This window comes from Zeugodacus cucurbitae, chromosome 2 (genome assembly GCF_028554725.1).
Source record: "Zeugodacus cucurbitae isolate PBARC_wt_2022May chromosome 2, idZeuCucr1.2, whole genome shotgun sequence".
NCBI classification, from domain to species: Eukaryota; Metazoa; Arthropoda; class Insecta; order Diptera; family Tephritidae; genus Zeugodacus; species Zeugodacus cucurbitae.
The window spans coordinates 31,225,557-31,245,020 of NC_071667.1; the positions used below are offsets into that span (position 1 = coordinate 31,225,557).

A 19,464-nucleotide genomic window follows, 5' to 3' on the forward strand; every position below is an offset into this window, starting at 1 on the left:
AGGCATACGCAGACAGCATCGAAACCAATATGTATATGTACATATATACATATATATTCATATACATATACAGTTTAATACATATATTTTAACACAATCTCTCATGCTAGATATTTTTTTATTCATTGCCTAACAATGAAATTATTAGTAATGTTGAAGTTGATTACATTTTCACTTAGTCGATTCTAAAGATGCCAATCTCTCATAAATTAATATAATATCAATTTCGTTTGGTCCAGTATATACTTATAGCACAACTACATTAGGCTTGTAATTCCGTTATATACATAGTACGTCGTTTTACAACTAATTCTTAATCAAGGAAGTTCATTTAGATTTTGTAGCACTTTCAGATGAGAAGTTTAGAGAACCAAAAAAGTTGGCTTTGAAAATCCAGTATTCACAAATTTGACGTACATTTCACAAACCTCACAAAATTTCAGAGAGTTTAAAAGCAATCAGCAAGTAAGTACACATTGAGCAAAACTTCTGGAACTAAAATACAATCATTGTATTTGTGGTTTGCACTTCACTAAATGTAATATTAAATGTCCTTTCCGAAATGATTATTTAATTTATGTTATAGTCATAACGTTATATTATTTGTGCCTTGATGAGATTGAGATCACAAACACGTTCTATTTTGCCACCAAACAAGACTTCATCACTTAAATCACATTTGCTTCATTCAGGAAAGTGTATCCATTTTTAAGTATGTAGACACATGATGAATCACAAATAATTCATTCATCTTCATATGAAATGTTATATAAAATTAAAATACCATTTTTTTAATATCTCTATATATGTTGTATTTGAAACACTCTTCATATGTTATTAATTATATTTGCTTACACTCATATGTACATATTCACTTGGGTAGTGTAATTACATTCAAAATCCTCTATTGTTAACATATCGGATAATAATCCAAATACCAAGATGTTAAAATTATTTTCTGTATTTTTAAACACTTTAATCATAATTAGTTATAAGAAAAATCTTCTGTTAAATCAAATTGATACTCTGATCACTAGGTCCCAATGCATGAAAACACTCTCAAATTGGTTGATTAAAACACATTTAAAGGTACAGTTACACTGTAGCCCTTAGCATGTTTAATTCATTGTATTCGTATTTGCACTGAAATATTTTCGGTTTTCACTACAATAGCAGTCATAGACATACATACACTCATATAAATAATACACATACTCCTGTTTTTGGATTTAATTTAAGTCGTCAAATTTGTCGTTATATTGTTTAACATGAAACCGTCGGAACTAATGACAACAGCGCACCATTTTACAAATCACTTTTAGGCTTATGACTTTAGTGGTAACGCGAAAAGCATACCGAAACAAACGCGCGTGTGACGTAAAACACAATATCGTTTCAAATGTTTAGAAACAGGCAACACAAATGTGATAACCACCAACTACGATTAGGGACTGAAGCGTATGGCAAGCGTTCCAACAAACGTAAGTGAATTGTGTAGCTGGGATGCTGTGCACTCAAAACGGCGAAAAGCTCCACAATTGAGAGGCTGTTAACTTGCTCAGAGAGTCTCCAATCCTGCAAGGATTCTTGAATGCTTTTATAAGCAGACCGCAGGTGTAGTGGTGCTCTTTCTGCATTCCTTAAACGAGCTAACATATGAACTAACAGATATGAAAGCAGCCCGACTATAAACTCAAAGCGAATTTGGACGGCATCGAAACATTTACAGAGCTGTAACAGTTCTTAAATTATTTACATATTAGCAGACCGCTACGGCTTCGCACGGATTTAAACAAACATTTCACAAGTTATAAGTTTTTACAAACTCTTCCAAACATATATGTGTATGTTCTTTCCCGTTTTTAGCGTGGGTTAATTTTAAAAAAGTAAAATGAGGAAAATTCGAACATGAAATTACATTTTATTTGTAACTAGCAGACCCGGCCACACGTTTTTGTGGCTAAGGTATACATTAAATTAGTAAATATTTCAATGCAGATAAAAAATTCTTACGCATAAAGACGAAAACGTTATAGCCGATAAATTTTAAAATGATTGATAGACATTATTGAGGATCTGTGTTAAGCGTAAATCATCATAATTTGTAAAACTTTGATTTTTTTAATCGTATATTAGAGAAAATAACAAATGACCAAATTTCATAGTTGGCTTTATCTTGGCTTTGATGACGATATTGATTACCTTCTTCACAGCCAGTCTTGTTTTTTTGCAAAGTTTGATGTTGATTTATGTTACGCAGCATGATGACAACTCACACTACTTTTAATTGCAAGTGAGTGGGGGTAGTACAGCAATTTAAAATAGCCTGTGGGATAACTGAATACGTCATCCTGGTTTGTAGCTGTGTCAACTCTCCTTTTTCGAAATTCTAAATTGTCGCATTAAGATCAAAGAGATCCTTGTTTTTTTACCACCAATAAAGGTCATTCAATCAGCCATTTGTGTTTATTATATTATGGTTTCATGTCAGGAAAAACACAATGAATAAGCTCCTCTTTCGAGGCCATGAAGTGACAGAAACCCGTTAAAAATGTTATTAATCCATCGAGGTGTCAACTGCGTCGCTACCATTTTCAACTATTTCTACAATCGCAGTATGATATTGTTGGAAAAACACTCGTATGTTATTTGTTAATTGGCGATTCTTTATGTGTCGCCACAAATTAGATGATTTTAGGAATGTGATTAGTTTGTCAGCAACAGTTGATCCAGGAATAGTCTGGCGGAAATCACCTGCCAACAGAATCATGGTCTTACCAAAAATATTTTCGTTGTCGCGTAAATCTTTTAAAGTCCTGTGCAGTACCTCCAGCCACTTGAATATCTGGAAAATCTTCTTTATAGCTCTTTTTTTTGGCGTAATTTCAAGGCTGAATTGCAGTTTGTCTGCCTACTAACAGGTGCCAAGTTGCCCCTATTCCCATTATAACTGGGTGTTGAAAATTAGTGGAATCGGTTCAGGAATTACCTCAACCCTCATGTACTATATATGCTGATTTTCGTTATTCTATTGGACTTTATTTCAAATTGTGTGTAATAAAATTACATCAACAAATTGCGAGAGTATAAAATTTTCGGTTGCCTTTCCCTACTTGTTACAAATTGTTTTGGGCTATCGACACAGCCTTATACAATTGAACAATGATAAAAATATTTTAACAAAGTAACAATGACAACTTTCAAAATATTATTATTATTTTTTTTATATAATTTTGTTGTCAATTCAAATAAAATCATCTCTTTGTTATCTTTCTCACAATTTTTCGATATATACTTACTTTCTAATCCTTCCCTGGCCTTCCATAAATATCTCAAAACTAAAATTAGCCAGATCGGTTTGGCCCTTCTCGACATTTTTCGAGACTAACGACACAAATTGTTTGTATGGGTGATTAGAAAATTGTGGATTTAAGACTTTTTCAGGCAATTTTTCTAATCTCTCCGTAAGAACCATCCCGGTACCTCTGATAACATTCTAAACAATGAATTTGCGAAATCGGTTCAGTGGTTCTCGAGTTATGCGCTTAGCAACACATTTCGCGATTCATTTTTATATTATAGATGAAATGGCATGTGATTGCGATGCGAAGAAAATGACTTGCAAGGCGATTTTCAGTTTCAGATTAAGATTTTCCATCACGGAGTCTTTTTGATACCCTCACTTGGGAACTATTTCCAGAAAGTTGAGATTCTAGCATAAATAAATATAGCCTATGTTACTCGGGGTGAATATAGCTTTCCAATGGTGAAAGAATTTTTGAAATCGACACAGTAGTTTTTGAGTTTATTCATTACAAATATAAAGGGTGATTTTTTAAGAGCTTGATAACTTTTTAAAAAAAAAAACGCATAAAATTTGCAAAATCTCATCGGTTCTTTATTTGAAACGTTAGATTGGTTCATGACATTTACTTTTTGAAGATAATTTCATTTAAATGTTGACCGCGGCTGCGTCTTAGGTGGTCCATTCGGAAAGTCCAATTTTGGGCAACTTTTTCGAGCATTTCGGCCGGAATAGCCCGAATTTCTTCGGAAATGTTGTCTTCCAAAGCTGGAATAGTTGCTGGCTTATTTCTGTAGACTTTAGACTTGACGTAGCCCCACAAAAAATAGTCTAAAGGCGTTAAATCGCATGATCTTGGTGGCCAACTTACGGGTCCATTTCTTGAGATGAATTGTTCTCCGAAGTTTTCCCTCAAAATGGCCATAGAATCGCGAGCTGTGTGGCATGTAGCGCCATCTTGTTGAAACCACATGTCAACCAAGTTCAGTTCTTCCATTTTTGGCAACAAAAAGTTTGTTAGCATCGAACGATAGCGATCGCCATTCACCGTAACGTTGCGTCCAACAGCATCTTTGAAAAAATACGGTCCAATGATTCCACCAGCGTACAAACCACACCAAACAGTGCATTTTTCGGGATGCATGGGCAGTTCTTGAACGGCTTCTGGTTGCTCTTCACCCCAAATGCGGCAATTTTGCTTATTTACGTAGCCATTCAACCAGAAATGAGCCTCATCGCTGAACAAAATTTGTCGATAAACACATTTCGAACCGAACACTGATTTTGGTAATAAAATTCAATGATTTGCAAGCGTTGCTCGTTAGTAAGTCTATTCATGATGAAATGTCAAAGCATACTGAGCATCTTTCTCTTTGACACCATGTCTGAAATCCCACGTGATCTGTCAAATACTAATGCATGAAAATCCTAACCTCAAAAAAATCACCCGTTACTTATGTACATACAAATCTTTCCTCTTTAAAATAGTAGTATAGATGTATGTACGACGAAGCGATGAGCTGTACGATTTATACGACGACATTGACATGTTTCAGCGAATAAAAAGACATCGGCTACTCTGGATAGGACATGTTGTTCGAATGGACGAAAATGCTCCAGCTCTGAAAGTGTTCGGTGCAGTACCCGCCGGAGGAAGCCGAGGAAGAGGAGACCTCCACTCCGATGGAAGGACCAGGTGGAGAAGGACCTGGCTTCACTTGGTGTTACCAATTGGCGCCAAACTGCCAAAAGAAGAGATGTGTGGCGCGCTGTTGTAGACTCGGCTATAACCGCGTAAGCGGTGTCTACGCCAGTCAGGAAGAAGAAGTAGTAACCATAAAAAATATGATTATTTTCTCTTAAAACATTTTTTTTAAATTATTTTCAATATAATTAGAATCTTTCTAATAGTGAAGACAATAACTAAATTTGTTGGCAAATGCAGTAATGACGATGTATGATGACAGTAATTTACATTATTGACGTATAAGTAGTGTAATACAAGAGACATATGAGCAGAATTAATTAATCAAGCCCGCTAAGGTAGCTTATCGCTGACGACTGTCGTGGCTATAATTTTAAAAATTTAGGAAGAATTGAATCGGAAGTAGTGGTATTGTGAGGGATTTTTTATGAATTCTACGCTATTGTGTCCAGTCTTTGGATCGTAAAGACATTCTCTCCAACCGGTAGAGGTAACTAAATACTAATTTTCGTCAATTCTCGGTGAAAGGTACTATTTCTCACATAAATGAACGAAGTGCATCCAATATATAATTTAAAATATTTGCTGCACCGTAGAGTAACCGTAGAAGAACCACATAAAAGAAACGGTCCGGTACAATGCACCAACTGCCAAGAGTATGGGCATACCAAATCATATTGTACTCTACGCAGTGTTTGTGTGGTATGTGGTGATTTACATCCCACTTCAAAATGTATCCTTAAGAAAGATGATTTAAACAAAAAATGCAGCAATTGTGGAGGAAGTCACACTGCCAATTACAGGGGTTGTCCTGTTTATAAAGATTTGAAATCGAAGTTATCACAGGGAATTCAAGCACGACGTAACCAAATGCTACATACTCCCCATAATGAAATCATAGATATCACAGACCATATTCCTAAACCCGGTATACTTAAAAAAATTGATGTACAAGGGAGCTATGCCAATGTTGTAAAAGGCAACACTGTACAAATGCAACTACCACAAAATCCACTAAATGGTGGTATTGAAACCATGATTATAAATCTAACGCAATGTATGACACAATTTATGTCTACTATGCAAAATATGATACAAGATTTAATAAAATCACAAAACCAAATGCTGCAAACTTTATTAAGTAAAAAATGAGCGTACTAAATATCTGTATATGGAATGCTAACGGTGTTAAACAACATAAATTAGAGACTATTAAATTTCTGTCTGAAAAAAATATAGATGTAATGCTAATATCAGAGACTCATCTGACAAACAAAAACAATTTTAAAATACCGGGATTTAGACTGTATGTTACAAATCACCCGGATGGAAAAGCACACGGTGGAACGGCAGCGTTGGTTAGAAATCGGTTAAACCACTATGCTCGGGAATCTCATGCTACAGCCCAGTTACAAGCTACAACAATATCCTTAAAAAATCGGAATTCTGATTTAAATCTAACGGCTATATACTGCCTTCCTTGTTTTAAAATTACAGATAGCGAATTTAAAGACTTTTTTGGAACGCTAGGTCATAGATTTCTAGCAGGTGGAGATTATAATGCAAAACACATGTACTGGGGTTCACGTCTTATTAATCCGAAAGGACGCCAGCTGTACCAAACCATTATGAACCACAATAACATTGATATAATATCTCCTGGCAAGCCCACATACTGGCCCAGTGATCGCAACAAACTACCAGATTTAATTGATTTCGCTGTAACCAAAAATATAGATAGATCGCTTGTGACAGTTGATACATGTACAGACTTATCTTCTGACCATTCACCTGTACTAATAAAGTTGTGTGAACAACCAATATTCGTTGAGCCAAAAGTGGGTCTAACATCTCACAAAACGAACTGGTTAAAATATAAAAAATATGTGAGTAGCCACATTAATATTGATTTAAAAATAGATACAGAAAGAGATATTGATGAAAGCATAAGGGAATTTAATGATGTAATATCAAATGCAGCTGTCATAGCAACACCAAACAGAAATAATAAACCAATTAGCCGAAGAAAAATCCCTAATAATGAAATAGAAAAGCTTGTAAATGAAAAAAGGCGAGCTAGACGTGAATGGCAGTTAAATCGCTCCCCTTCTACTCAGCTTCAACTAAAATATGCTGTACGAAAACTAAAAACAGCCCTTAAAAGTGAGGAAAAATACCACACTCACAATTATATAAAGAAACTGTGTCCAAACTCAAACAAACGAAATTCTCTTTGGAAAGCCCAAAAGTCAATGAAGCCTCCAGTCGACTCCAACTTGCCTATAAGAGGCTTGGGTGGAAACTGGGCACGAAGCGACGAGGATAAGGCAAATTGTTTTGCAAATCACCTAGAAACGGTATTTCAACTTAATTGCCCAAAGAACAGCTTTAAGCTGCCAATCATCTCCAATAGCGCTCACGAGTCGCTTGGGTCTATTCAAACGTCATCTTCTGAAATTATTAAAATCATAAAAGAGCTGAATCCAAAAAAGTCGGCAGGACACGATAAAATTACTCCAAAAATGCTAATTGAGTTACCAAATATTGCTTTTACAGTGCTCTCCTTGCTCTTTAACGCTATTTTCAGTTTCGGGTACTACCCAATTTCATGGAAAAAGTCGCAGATCATCATGATAGAGAAACCAGGTAAAGACTTGACACAGCCGTCTTCATACAGACCAATCAGTCTTCTACCCTGTCTTTCTAAAATATTTGAAAAAGTGTTACTATCAAAGATGTCTCCTTTCCTCCATGAAAATAATGTAATACCAACGCACCAATTCGGTTTTCGTGCAAAACATGGCACTGTAGAACAAGTACATAGAATTACTAACGAAATCAGAAGGGCGTTCGAGTATAGAGAGTACTGTTCTGCTATATTTCTAGATGTGGCTCAGGCGTTCGATAAAGTGTGGCATGACGGGCTTTTATATAAGATTAAAAAAAGCTTACCTCTCGAAATGCATAAAACCTTGGAGTCTTATTTAAAAAATAGAAAGTTTACTGTCAAAGTAGGAGACTTCATATCTGAAGAACGACCAATAAGAGCCGGTGTACCTCAGGGCAGTGTTTTAGGGCCAACTCTATACATAATATATACAGCTGACCTTCCAACAGCTAGTAATGTTTTGCCATCAACTTTTGCGGATGACACAGCTTTAGTGAGCCGAAACAAATGCCCAATTATAGCATCAAGAGTATTAGAAGATCATTTGATTTTTGTCGAAGAATGGCTAACCAACTGGCGTATAAATGCAAATGAACAAAAGTGCAAGCATGCTACATTTTCCCTAAGACCAAAAACGTGCCCGGCAGTTAAAATGAACAATATTTTAGTGCCCCAAGCGACTGAAGTAACATATCTTGGTATTCACTTAGATAGAAGGCTCACATGGAGAAAACACATATCGAGCAAAATAACCTGCATGAAGATAAGAGCTGCAAATTTAAATTGGCTTCTAAACAAAAAATCAAAACTTAGCCTAGACAACAAAGTTCTGTTATATAACGCGATTATAAAACCGATTTGGATGTACGGCATTCAACTGTGGGGTACGACCTGTGCAACCAATATCGATATAATTCAGAGATTTCAATCAAAAATGCTTAGAACAATCACGTGCTCACCATGGTACATGCGTAATGAAAATATCCATAAAGATCTTGGTATTCTCATGGTAAAGAAAGAAGTAGAGAACAGCAGACACAAATATTTATCCAAACTCCGAGATCATCCAAACCCATTGGCTAACGCTTTAGTACATTCTTGCAATCAATCACGTCTAAAAAGAAGAGATATGCCAGCACACTGATGAGCAACGTTTCACCAAAACAACTCAATCACTTGGTTGAGCTTGTCTAGTTTTAATTAGAATTAAGATTTAATAACTTATTGTTAGGCTCCAAAGAGCAGATTCAATAAATAAACAAATATTGAAAAAAAATAAATAAATGATTGAAATGGAACTATAACTTTTCAAGGTCCCAGATATTAAGACTTCAATGCTTATGGCTGACTTTCTGCCGAAAAGATCGACTAAATAAATCTGAAATATCTTCATGAAATTTAAAGAACGTGATCCCGCTCCTAATATGCTTTTTGTATACATATGTATGTACATCTCGTAAGCTATATAAACCAAACTGGACCCATTTCCATTCAGTAAGGTTGGTTTCATAAAGACTAGCATAAAAGCTCGAAAATGGGTCGCCCCCTTTTGGGTCGGTTAATATGTGTGATGTCGGTTAGCAAAGTTAAGTGAACGTTTAATCTTACATATAGTAATGTATCATGGTGGCGAAAATTAGTGAAATCAGTCCAAGAATTTCTCGTCCATATACTATATACAGTTTGTCAACAAATTCTTTGCAAAATGAAAATTGACTCAAAAAATCAACTTTGACATTAAATTTCTTTAACAAAGGTTTAGTTTTTTATGATTTTTCTTTTACAGTATTATTATAGGATATATCTAGTCATAGAATATTTTAAAAAAATAACAAAAGTAAAAACAAAAACATAAGATAGGACTCAAATAAGCAAAAACAACAAAAAACCAATTGTCAATCAATTCTTTGCAAAATGCAAGCACATGTCGAAGAACGAATTCATGAGAAATGAACGGGACATTTTCAAAAAAAAAAAAAGCCAACACGTGTTCTTCTCGGAATATTCTGGCATATATTCATGTTTCGAATTGCACAGATCTAATTGGAACTACCGATCTAGTTGAAAATAAGAATCGTCAAGTAAATGAGTTCATGAGAAATTTAACCAATTGGTATATTTTCATTATTTCAAAGAAAAAAATAAAAAATAGGTGTCCAAAATTTTTAATATTAAGCTAAGGACTATATACAACATTATTCAGGTGCAAAAAATAAAATATACTGCATTGGAAGAACTCTGGACGCAAACTTTCAGAGCTTTCATTTTGGGATTTTTCTAAAGTATTACAATAAGTAGATAAAAACCCCAAAAATTTGCCCGAAATAATTGGGGAAAAATATAAAAAAATATTACAACAACAACAGTAACCATGAGGAAGTGAGAAAAGAGTCAGTACTCGTCCCAAGTAGCGTGGAAAACAACAACAACACCGCCTCAATCCGGTCAACTGTCAAAGTTGAGGAGGTGATGACATGATGCGCTAATGACATGAATTGTAGATCTTCTTATCACTGGATAAATTATAGACCAAACTGAAGTGAAACAGGACATTAAACGTGTCAGTCTCAAAACCAGAATGTCAAAATGAAAATAGCTAACAAAATTACCCTTTATTAGAGCATTACTTTGCACAATTAGAGCTATAGACACCACTTTATGTAGACTTGTATTGACAATAAACTGTTCGTAACGTGCTGTCAGCAATAGGCAAGGGAAACTTTCAAATTCCATAAAATAAATTTCCTTATCGATACGTTAATATTTTCAATCGGGTTGACTGATACTTGTATCCCCACATACATACATACATATGTACATATATACAGTACACAGCCGTTTGAAAAATATTTAAGAACGATACAGAGTTCTTGACTTTGGCTGCCTAGGTTACACAGTTTGTCAAGATTGCGTTTACACATTGCTTTTTTTAAATGTCAGAATAAACTAGAATCGACAACCGAAACCGATAACTTGCCAGATATATCCAGACATCGATATTCGTTGTTGCCAGAATGTTTGAATGGCGATGTATAGCCAATAAATTGTGACTTATATATCACAATGCAGTGATCGAACTCAGAGTAGAGTTTCAGGGTCAGTGATTACTTTAGGAAAACCGTTACAATATGTATGAATGTGCATACAATTTTTAAACTAAATTGAAACTGTTGACTTTGGCAACCCTAATTTTGAATGGTTTCTTTTTTAATGCATAGAATTTTACTATAAAATGTAATTACCTATTGGCCGATAGATGTCTCTAACCAATTATATATTCCTATTGAGCCATATATGGCGCAATGGTGTGATGACTGTGGAGAACTATAAAGTTTCCCAACTTCCTGTAGCTAACAATATTGATTTGATTTCATTCTGCTTAGCAATATTGCAAATTGTAATAAAAAAAAAATTAATTTAAGTTGCTTTCCCGGTAGAAGAAGTGGGATATTGTTTTATCAATGTTCGATGTACAATACAAGTCTGAGTATTGCCTCAAACAATTTTTTTCCATATACATATTCAGTCATGTATGTATGTGATTGGCGTTGCAACCGTTTAGCCGGTTATAGCCGAATCGACGATAGTGCGCCACCTGTCTCTCTCCTTTGCAGTTCGGCGCCAGTTGGAGATCCCAAGTGTAACCAGGTCGCTCTCCACCTGGTCCCTCCAACGGAGTGGAGGCCTTCCCCTTCCTCGGCTTCCTCCGGCGGGTACTGCATCGAACACTTTCAGGGCTGGAGTGTTTTCGTCCATTCGGACAAAATGACCTATCCAGCGTAGCCGCTGTCTTTTTATTCGCTGAACTATGTCAATGTCGTCGTATAACTCGTACAGCTCATCGTTCCATCGTCTGCGGTATTCGCCGTTGCCAATGTTCTGAGGACCATAAATCTTGCGCAAAATTTTCCTCTCGAAAACTCCTAGTGTCGTCTCATCTGATGTTGACATCGTCCAAGCTTCTGCACCGTAAAGCAGGACGGGAATGATAAGTGACTTGTAGAGCTTGATTTTGGTTCGTCGAGAGAGGACTTTACTGTTCAATTGCCTACTCAGTCCAAAGTAGCACCTGTTGGCAAGAGTTATTCTGCGCTGGATTTCGAGGCTGACATTGTTCGTGTTGTTGATGCTGGTTCCCAGGTATACGAAATTATCTACGACCTCGAAGTTATGACTGTCAACAGTGACGTGGGAGCCAAGACGCGAATGCGCCGACTGTTTGTTTGATGACAGGAGATATTTCGTCTTGTCCTCATTCACCTCCAGACCCATTCGCTTCGCCTCCTTATCCATGCGGGAAAAAGCAGAACAAACGGCGCGGTTGTTGCTTCCGATGATATCAATATCATCGGCGTACGCCAGGAGCTGTACACTCTTGTAGAAGATTGTACCTTCTCGGTTTAGCTCTGCAGCTCTTATAATTTTTTCCAGCATCAGATTAAAGTCATACTTAAAAATATAATCTACTAGCCGACCGCTCCGGCTTCGCACGGGTTTAAACAAACATTTCAAAAGTTATAAGTTTTTACACACTTATACACACGATCCCATACATATGTATGTACTTGCCCGTTTCTTGCGTGGGTTCATTTTAAAAAAGTAAAATGAGGAAAATTCGAACATGAAATTATATTTTATTTGCAATGAGCTATAACTTCATTACGACCTCTAGCCTTTGATGACCGTTGTCTTTCTCTCCGATTATGAAGGCGTTGGGAACGCTCAGAGTTTGACGCCCTAGCGCGAGCTTGTATATTTCTAAAATTTTGTTCTTCAAGCCGCTGCACACGCTCCGTACTTGACTCTCAAGAACGTTCTTGGGAGCTTTTGAAATTTTGTTCAGCAAGCAGTTGCGAGCGCTCGTTACTCGACTCTCTGCTACGCGATTGCAATGCGAAGAAAATGACTTGCAATACGATTTTCAGTTTCAGATTGAGATTCTCCACCACGGAGCCCTTTTGATACCCTCACCTGGGAGCTATTTCCAGAAAGTTGAGATTCTAGTAATAAATGTGAATGTAGCTTTCCAATGGTGAAAGAATTTTTTAAATCGCCACAGTAGTTTTTGAGTTTATTCCATACAAACATACATACCAATATTTCCTCTTTTTAATAATAGTATAGATAAACAAGTAAGGAAGGGCTAAGTTCGGGTGTAACCGAACATTTTATACTCTCGCAATTTATTTATTTAATTTTATTAATATTATATAATACACAATTTGACCCACATATTCGTCATATATGTTGTATAAAGTCCATTGAAAGTTGGAAACCATAATATTAGGTTAGAAGCACCAAGGTCCTCATGTTCGATATATGGGGAATTGAAAATCTATGGTCCGATTTTTAGAATGGGGCTGCCACAATGTAAACGTAGTATTTGTGCAAAGTTCTGCACCGATATCTTCACTAGTGCTTACTTTATATATTGTAAAGTAAACGATTCAGATCGTCTTCAAAGTTCTGGTATATAGGAATTAGGCGTGGTTGTGAAACGATTTGGCCTATTTTCACAACATATCATTGGGATATAAGGAAACTATCACAAACCAAGTTTAAATGAAATCGGTCGAGTAGTTTTTGACCCATTTTCCATTTTGTAAAAAAATCTGATTGCAGCTTCCATCTGCCATTTCTTATGTGAAATTCAGGTTTTCTGACGTTTTTCGTTAGTGAGTTAACCCACTTTTAGTAATTTTCAACCCAACCTTTGTATGGGAGATGGGCGTGGTTATTATCCGATTTCCTTAATTTTTGGACTGTAATAAGAAGTGGCTAAAAAAACGACTGCAGACAGTTTGGTTTATATAGCTTTATTGGTTTGCGAGATATGTACAAAAAACCTATTTGGGGGCGAGGCCACGCCCACTTCCCCAAAAAAATTACATCAAAATATGCCTTCTTATAGTGCCAAGAAACACGTGTTCCAAGTTTCATTAAGATATTTCAATTTTTACTCAAGTTACAGCTTGCACGGACGGACAGACAGACATCCGGATTTGAACTTTACTCGTCACCCTGATCACTTTGGTATATATAACCTTATATCTAACTCGTTTAGTTTTAGGACTTACAAACAACCGTTATGTGAACAAAACTATAATACTCTCTTAGCAACTTTTGTTGCGAGAGTATAAAAATAAAAATATGAGTATTATCCACATTATGTAATAGATGCTATACTGGATCAAAATATTATGATCGACGCAAAAATGTAAACAATTATATTTAAAAAAAATATACCAAATTTTTTATGATGATATTGGTATTGTGATGTATCCAATACATAAATATGTACATACATACAAATGTATATACATATATGGTAAAAGAGCAACCACCGGTTGACACCCATTCAAAACCTTAAAAACTATCTAATTAAGAAGAACGGTAAAATGAATTGAATGCTAAGTATACCCATTGATGCATGTATATGTATACTGAATGAATGTGTATATGTGTGAGAGAAATTCGCCAAGAGGTTTATAAAAGAAAGATCAACGCTTTATTGCTAACAGTTCTAAAATGAAGTTAGTTCTTTGCACATTTATATATATTTGTAAGCCGAATGTTTACTATTTTATTCACGACAATATTTGATTTTAATTTTAACTTATTTCAGTTTACACATTATGGGTAAGGAGCGTCAGTGCCGTGGGGAAGAATGTTGCTTTAGATAAGGAGACTGGCAGATTTATCGGAGCATCTTCCTCGCAAGCACAACTTGTACCTATACCGTATTCGGGTCATTCCGGTCACTGTCATTGTCCTCCTGGACCACCAGGGCCACCTGGGCCAGCAGGACCACCCGGTCATCCGGGTCATAAAGGACATGATGGTAAACCTGGAATACCTGGTTTTCCGGGTAAGAAAGGACATCCCGGTCCCAAAGGCGATAAAGGTGATCCCGGTCCAAGAGGTCATGGGGGACGTGATGGGTATCCTGGATTACCAGGGCCAATGGGCCCACCTGGACGCCACGGCTATAGCCATAGAGGTTATGATCATCACCACCATGACCGTGGGCCTTCACAGCCAATTATAATACCCGTACCTCCTTCCGACAATTATCGTCGACCTTACTATCCATATTACCCACCATATACACAATATCCTGGTTGGCCATACTGGAACGCAACTAACTATAATAATATTGATATCGATAATAGAAATGACAACGATATTAGAAATGATATTGATATTAATATTTATCGACCAGTGAATACTGGTCGACACTTTACTGAAGATTTGAAACCAAATGAAAGTGAAGAAGAAGAAACCTTTAATGATGTAAGAGAAACTACAAACAATTCGCTGGAGGAAGATGACAGAGAAGGAGGGAAAGGTGCTGAAGAAGAACTATACGATGCTGATTCCAAATATGACGATAGCAACCACGAAGATGATGATCCAATTGGTCGATCGACGCATAGCCAAATCCCAATGGATTTCAAGCATACTCTTAGATTAATTAGACTTTCCCATTAAATAAAATCGTTGTTACTTTTAAAAATGCTTCTGATATTTTGTCTTTTATTTTTCGCCTTTGTAACACAAGAACTTGGAAAATTAACTAAAGTTGAGGAAATAACCACAATGAATTGTGTTTCGTTTATTTTTATGTATTTACAGAAACGTCGAATGCCTTGATAAAAAAAAATAAATTCTATAAAAAACATTAAATGAAAAGTGTAAAATATTAATGTAAATGTAGCATTTTTCAGTGGAGTTGAACATATTCGAAGAATTTTCATTAAAAATAGTATATCTATAGTATCAACCTGTTAAATGTACGCTGAGTAGTCGCTTTACAACTGTCCTGTGGTAACTGTTATGCCTTATGAAGCTCCAATAATGAAAATATGTACAATTTTCCGATGTTTTAGATCCGGCAATTATGCAGTAATTGTTAGATTAGAGAGACTTGTGAATAGCTAAAAACAAATCTGAAAACGAAATAATTTAATGAATCTAATGTTACTAGATCACCAATATAAACTTATGCTCAACATATAGCACCTTAATTTCTTCAACATGATCGGTGAAAACCATGAAATCGCATAAAACTCCTACTTAGTATGGCGGCTTGAAACGACTTAAGGTGTTACATTTAGTTAGGAGCTCTAAAAAATAGGCTTATCAAACATTTTTGTTGAGAAAATTTCTAAATTTATTATTTAAAGAATGTTTACACATATTATGGTAACTTTGAAGATTATTGAATAATTTTTTATTTGTAAAAAGCTGCTACAGCAGAAATTCAGGAACCCCTCCCAAAAAATGAGTCTTGCGTTGACCACTATATCTCTGAATTGGATCATCTGAAATTAAACAAATCAAACTGATTTCGTTAAAGGAATGTATATTCCTGTAATTAATCAAAGGAATATGCAAAACAATTATTTTTACAAAATGGCGGTTTCTCAAAAATCCTAGAAATCCTGGTCACCGACGTTCAAAACACAGTTTTGAGAAAAACAAGATGCCACACCGGCTTACTACTTTTAAATGCTTGAAATTTTCAAAGTATTTACTTGAATACATGTACATTATGAATATGAAATAAAATAACTCGATTTTTGAAAATTCTAACTAGATGTTACCCCTTAAACTGATTCATTGTTATATGGTTAATATGGCATAATCTCTATTATATCTTACAGGATTCTGAGAAGAAAGTAGTTACAAACGTGTGATATAAATGAAAATAGTTTTCCAAATATAATCATAAAGTTCAGTCTTCAACTTGATTCCCTTAAAACCGAAAACAGTATTAAAATTTTTAAATTCGTTTTATTTTCCTCCAATGCATACCCATTTGGGTGTGAAAACTAGCATATCACAAATGAATTGCACATACGACCTAGATTCTCCCTAGTTCTACATTCTATATAATCCAACAAATTACTATAGTTATAGATTAATAAACCAGGCATTAATTCATTATTCATAATCAGGTCGAGAAGCAAATACAAAAGTAGTTTGACTATATGGAATGTATTCGGTTAACTGTGTATTGCTCTGAATACGTAAAGAATATTCACTAGTTGAAACAAAGAAAGCATTTAAATATAGAGTTTATGATTTGTATTCGAGCGCCAACCACCCATACATCAATACAATAAAAAAATATAAAGTGTTTCTCTTATGGTTTTGCGGTATTAACAGAATTAATGCGAGCTTTGTAACAAATGAATGAGTAACTTTCAGAATGAGTTAGCGAAAATCAGAAAAAAGTCTTTATATAACAGAGCAGATGCTGAGCGTGAACTATTTCGTTTATAAACCGTCTCACTATGAGGTCAGACGTTAGCACATTACCGATTCTTGGTAAGCAGATCAAGATAATAATTTGTTTATAACGTAGATTTCTTAACAAATGGCATGTTCTTAGTGCATTTATTGAGCTTGTGGATTGTCGGCACTCTAGGAAAAACTTACGATGTAGAACAAGTGTCTGGCAGACATATTAGTTTCCCATCCAAGCAGGACCAAATTATTGCTATACCGTCATACTATCCGGATCAATCAAGCCATTGTCAGTGTCCTCCAGGACCACCGGGCCCACCTGGACCGCCAGGTCCACCCGGCTATCCAGGTCATAAGGGCCATGATGGCAAACCGGGAATACCCGGTTTTCCTGGCAAGAAAGGATACCCAGGCCCAAAGGGTGACAAGGGAGATCCTGGTCCACGAGGTCATAAAGGGCGAGATGGGTATCCAGGTAGACCTGGCCCAATTGGACCTCCCGGCCGACCTGGCTATAGTCCCCACCCTTACCATCATCACTATGATCGCGGTCCTTCAGCACCAATTATAATACCCGTACCAGGTCCTCCGCCACGAGAATATCATCATCATCATCCATATCCTTATCCACCACCATACCCACCAAACCGTCGGCCAGACTGGAACGCTACCAATTATAACAATGTTGACATAGATAACAATAATCGAAACAATGTTACAAATAATGTGGACATTAGGATTTACAGACGAAGGGACGGTACACGAGGCTTAATACAACTAAATGAAAGTGGAGAAGATGCAGAAGATGCAGAAGATATAAAGGAAGACAGCAATGACTCCGTGGAGAGTACACACATATACCGAACGGGAGCAGCCGCAAACAATATCGTTATCGATGAAACAGACTACGACGACGATGGTCCTGCTGAGCGTTCAGTAAATGGTCATACCGATTCAAGTTCCCTATATTCTTACAGACTTATTGCGCTCTCAAAATGAATTGTATACTTTTACATATAAATATGTAATAAATAAAAGAAATAAAAAACGCAAAATAACAAAATGCCTTAATTCTATTGTTTCCACAACAATCAATTGAATTGTACACACGTATATGTATATTGTGTGTATATATGTATGTATATATATATTCTATAACTTAGTTTGCATAACTTTCGTTTATTTTAAACCCAAGAATATAGCGGACGCCGAATTGATAATAATAACAATGAGAATAATATAAGTATCAATGCCAATCTGGGCTTGTTCTACTTTTTTTGGTTTGCCTAATTGTGTTAGCTTAGTAGTTAATTTTAATCTTTCAAGCCAAATTTAGAACACGCAATGCTTTATGAATTCTAACGCTTATGCAGACAATATGATACGGTGTTTATATTTACGATAATCTTCTTTTTTTTTAATAACAATCGAATATTTACTAATCTTTTGCTTTGTTTTGTTACGCTTCTAATGTGTTGTATTATGAATGAAAAGAGAAATATTCTTTGACATGATTTTTCAATGACTCTTCAATGATTCTATGATTTTTCAGTGGCAAATTTTTTTTTAATGTCATTAACCTAATGGGGAAAGTAAATCCAACCTCAACCAATTTAATAAGCCCTGATGTTGGAAATGAAATACCTACTTTAGCTATTCTAACATTAAACTTTTCTGTATACTTTTTATTGTAAATTTTAGATGAGTTCGGGTGTACCCGAACAATTGGAGAACATCTCTCTCATATATAAAAAAATTTAAAAATAATGAAATTGTTAAAGTTGATACAACCGATTTTGTGCACAATTTTTATATTTTCACATGAACAAAATTGCCTTTATAATTAGTGAAATTTTAATGAATTTATGAAATTTGTCCATGTGAAACTCATTACAAATGAAACTCGTTTTCCGTTGTCACGACATAGCATGAAAACAGCTTGACCAATTTGGCTGATTTTTTTTGTGTGTGTTCCAGGGGGATTGAGGATGGTTCTTACGGAGAGAAAAAATTTAAAAAAATTGCCTGAAAAAGTCTAAAATTCTCATTTTTCTAATCTGCCATACAAACAATTTGTATTCTAAAGATATAGAAACGAATTGCTGTACGTTAGTCTCGCAAAAAGTCGAGAACTGCCACACCGATCTGGCTAATTTTAGTCTTGAAAGGTTACGTTAGTCTCGTAAAAAGTCGAGAACTGCCACACCGATCTGGCTAATTTTAGTCTTGAAAGGTTTAGAAAGTAAGTAAATATAGAAAAATTGCGCGGAAGATTTCAATAACAGAACTTTATATGAGTTGACAACAAAATAAAAAAAAAATAGAAAACAAAAAATAATAAAATTTTGAAGGTAGTCATTGTTGCTTTGTTAAAATATTTTTGTCATTGTTCAATTGTATAAGGTTGTGTCGATAGCCCAAAACAATTTGTAACAAAACAATTTGTAAGGAAAGGCTAAGTTTAGGTGCAACCGAACATTTTATACTCTCGGAATTTATTGATGTAATTTTTAAGATAACACACAAATACTGACC

General features: G+C 35.4%; 2 protein-coding genes across 2 annotated transcripts; both read left to right on the forward strand.

The window, feature by feature from the left end:
• Positions 1-14,205: 14,205 nt before the first annotated feature.
• LOC128919816 (collagen alpha-1(I) chain-like) lies at positions 14,206-15,202 on the forward strand. Its single transcript, XM_054225184.1, has 2 exons — positions 14,206-14,239; positions 14,303-15,202. Exons 1-2 carry the CDS (start codon positions 14,206-14,208, stop codon positions 15,166-15,168), a joined length of 900 nt encoding a protein of 299 aa, XP_054081159.1. The 3' UTR covers positions 15,169-15,202.
• Positions 15,203-16,900: 1,698 nt separating this feature from the next.
• On the forward strand, positions 16,901-17,928 carry LOC128919946 (cuticle collagen bli-1-like). The gene is made up of 2 exons (XM_054225810.1): positions 16,901-17,010; positions 17,075-17,928. Exons 1-2 carry the CDS (start codon positions 16,977-16,979, stop codon positions 17,926-17,928), a joined length of 888 nt encoding a protein of 295 aa, XP_054081785.1. The 5' UTR covers positions 16,901-16,976.
• Positions 17,929-19,464: the final 1,536 nt, after the last annotated feature.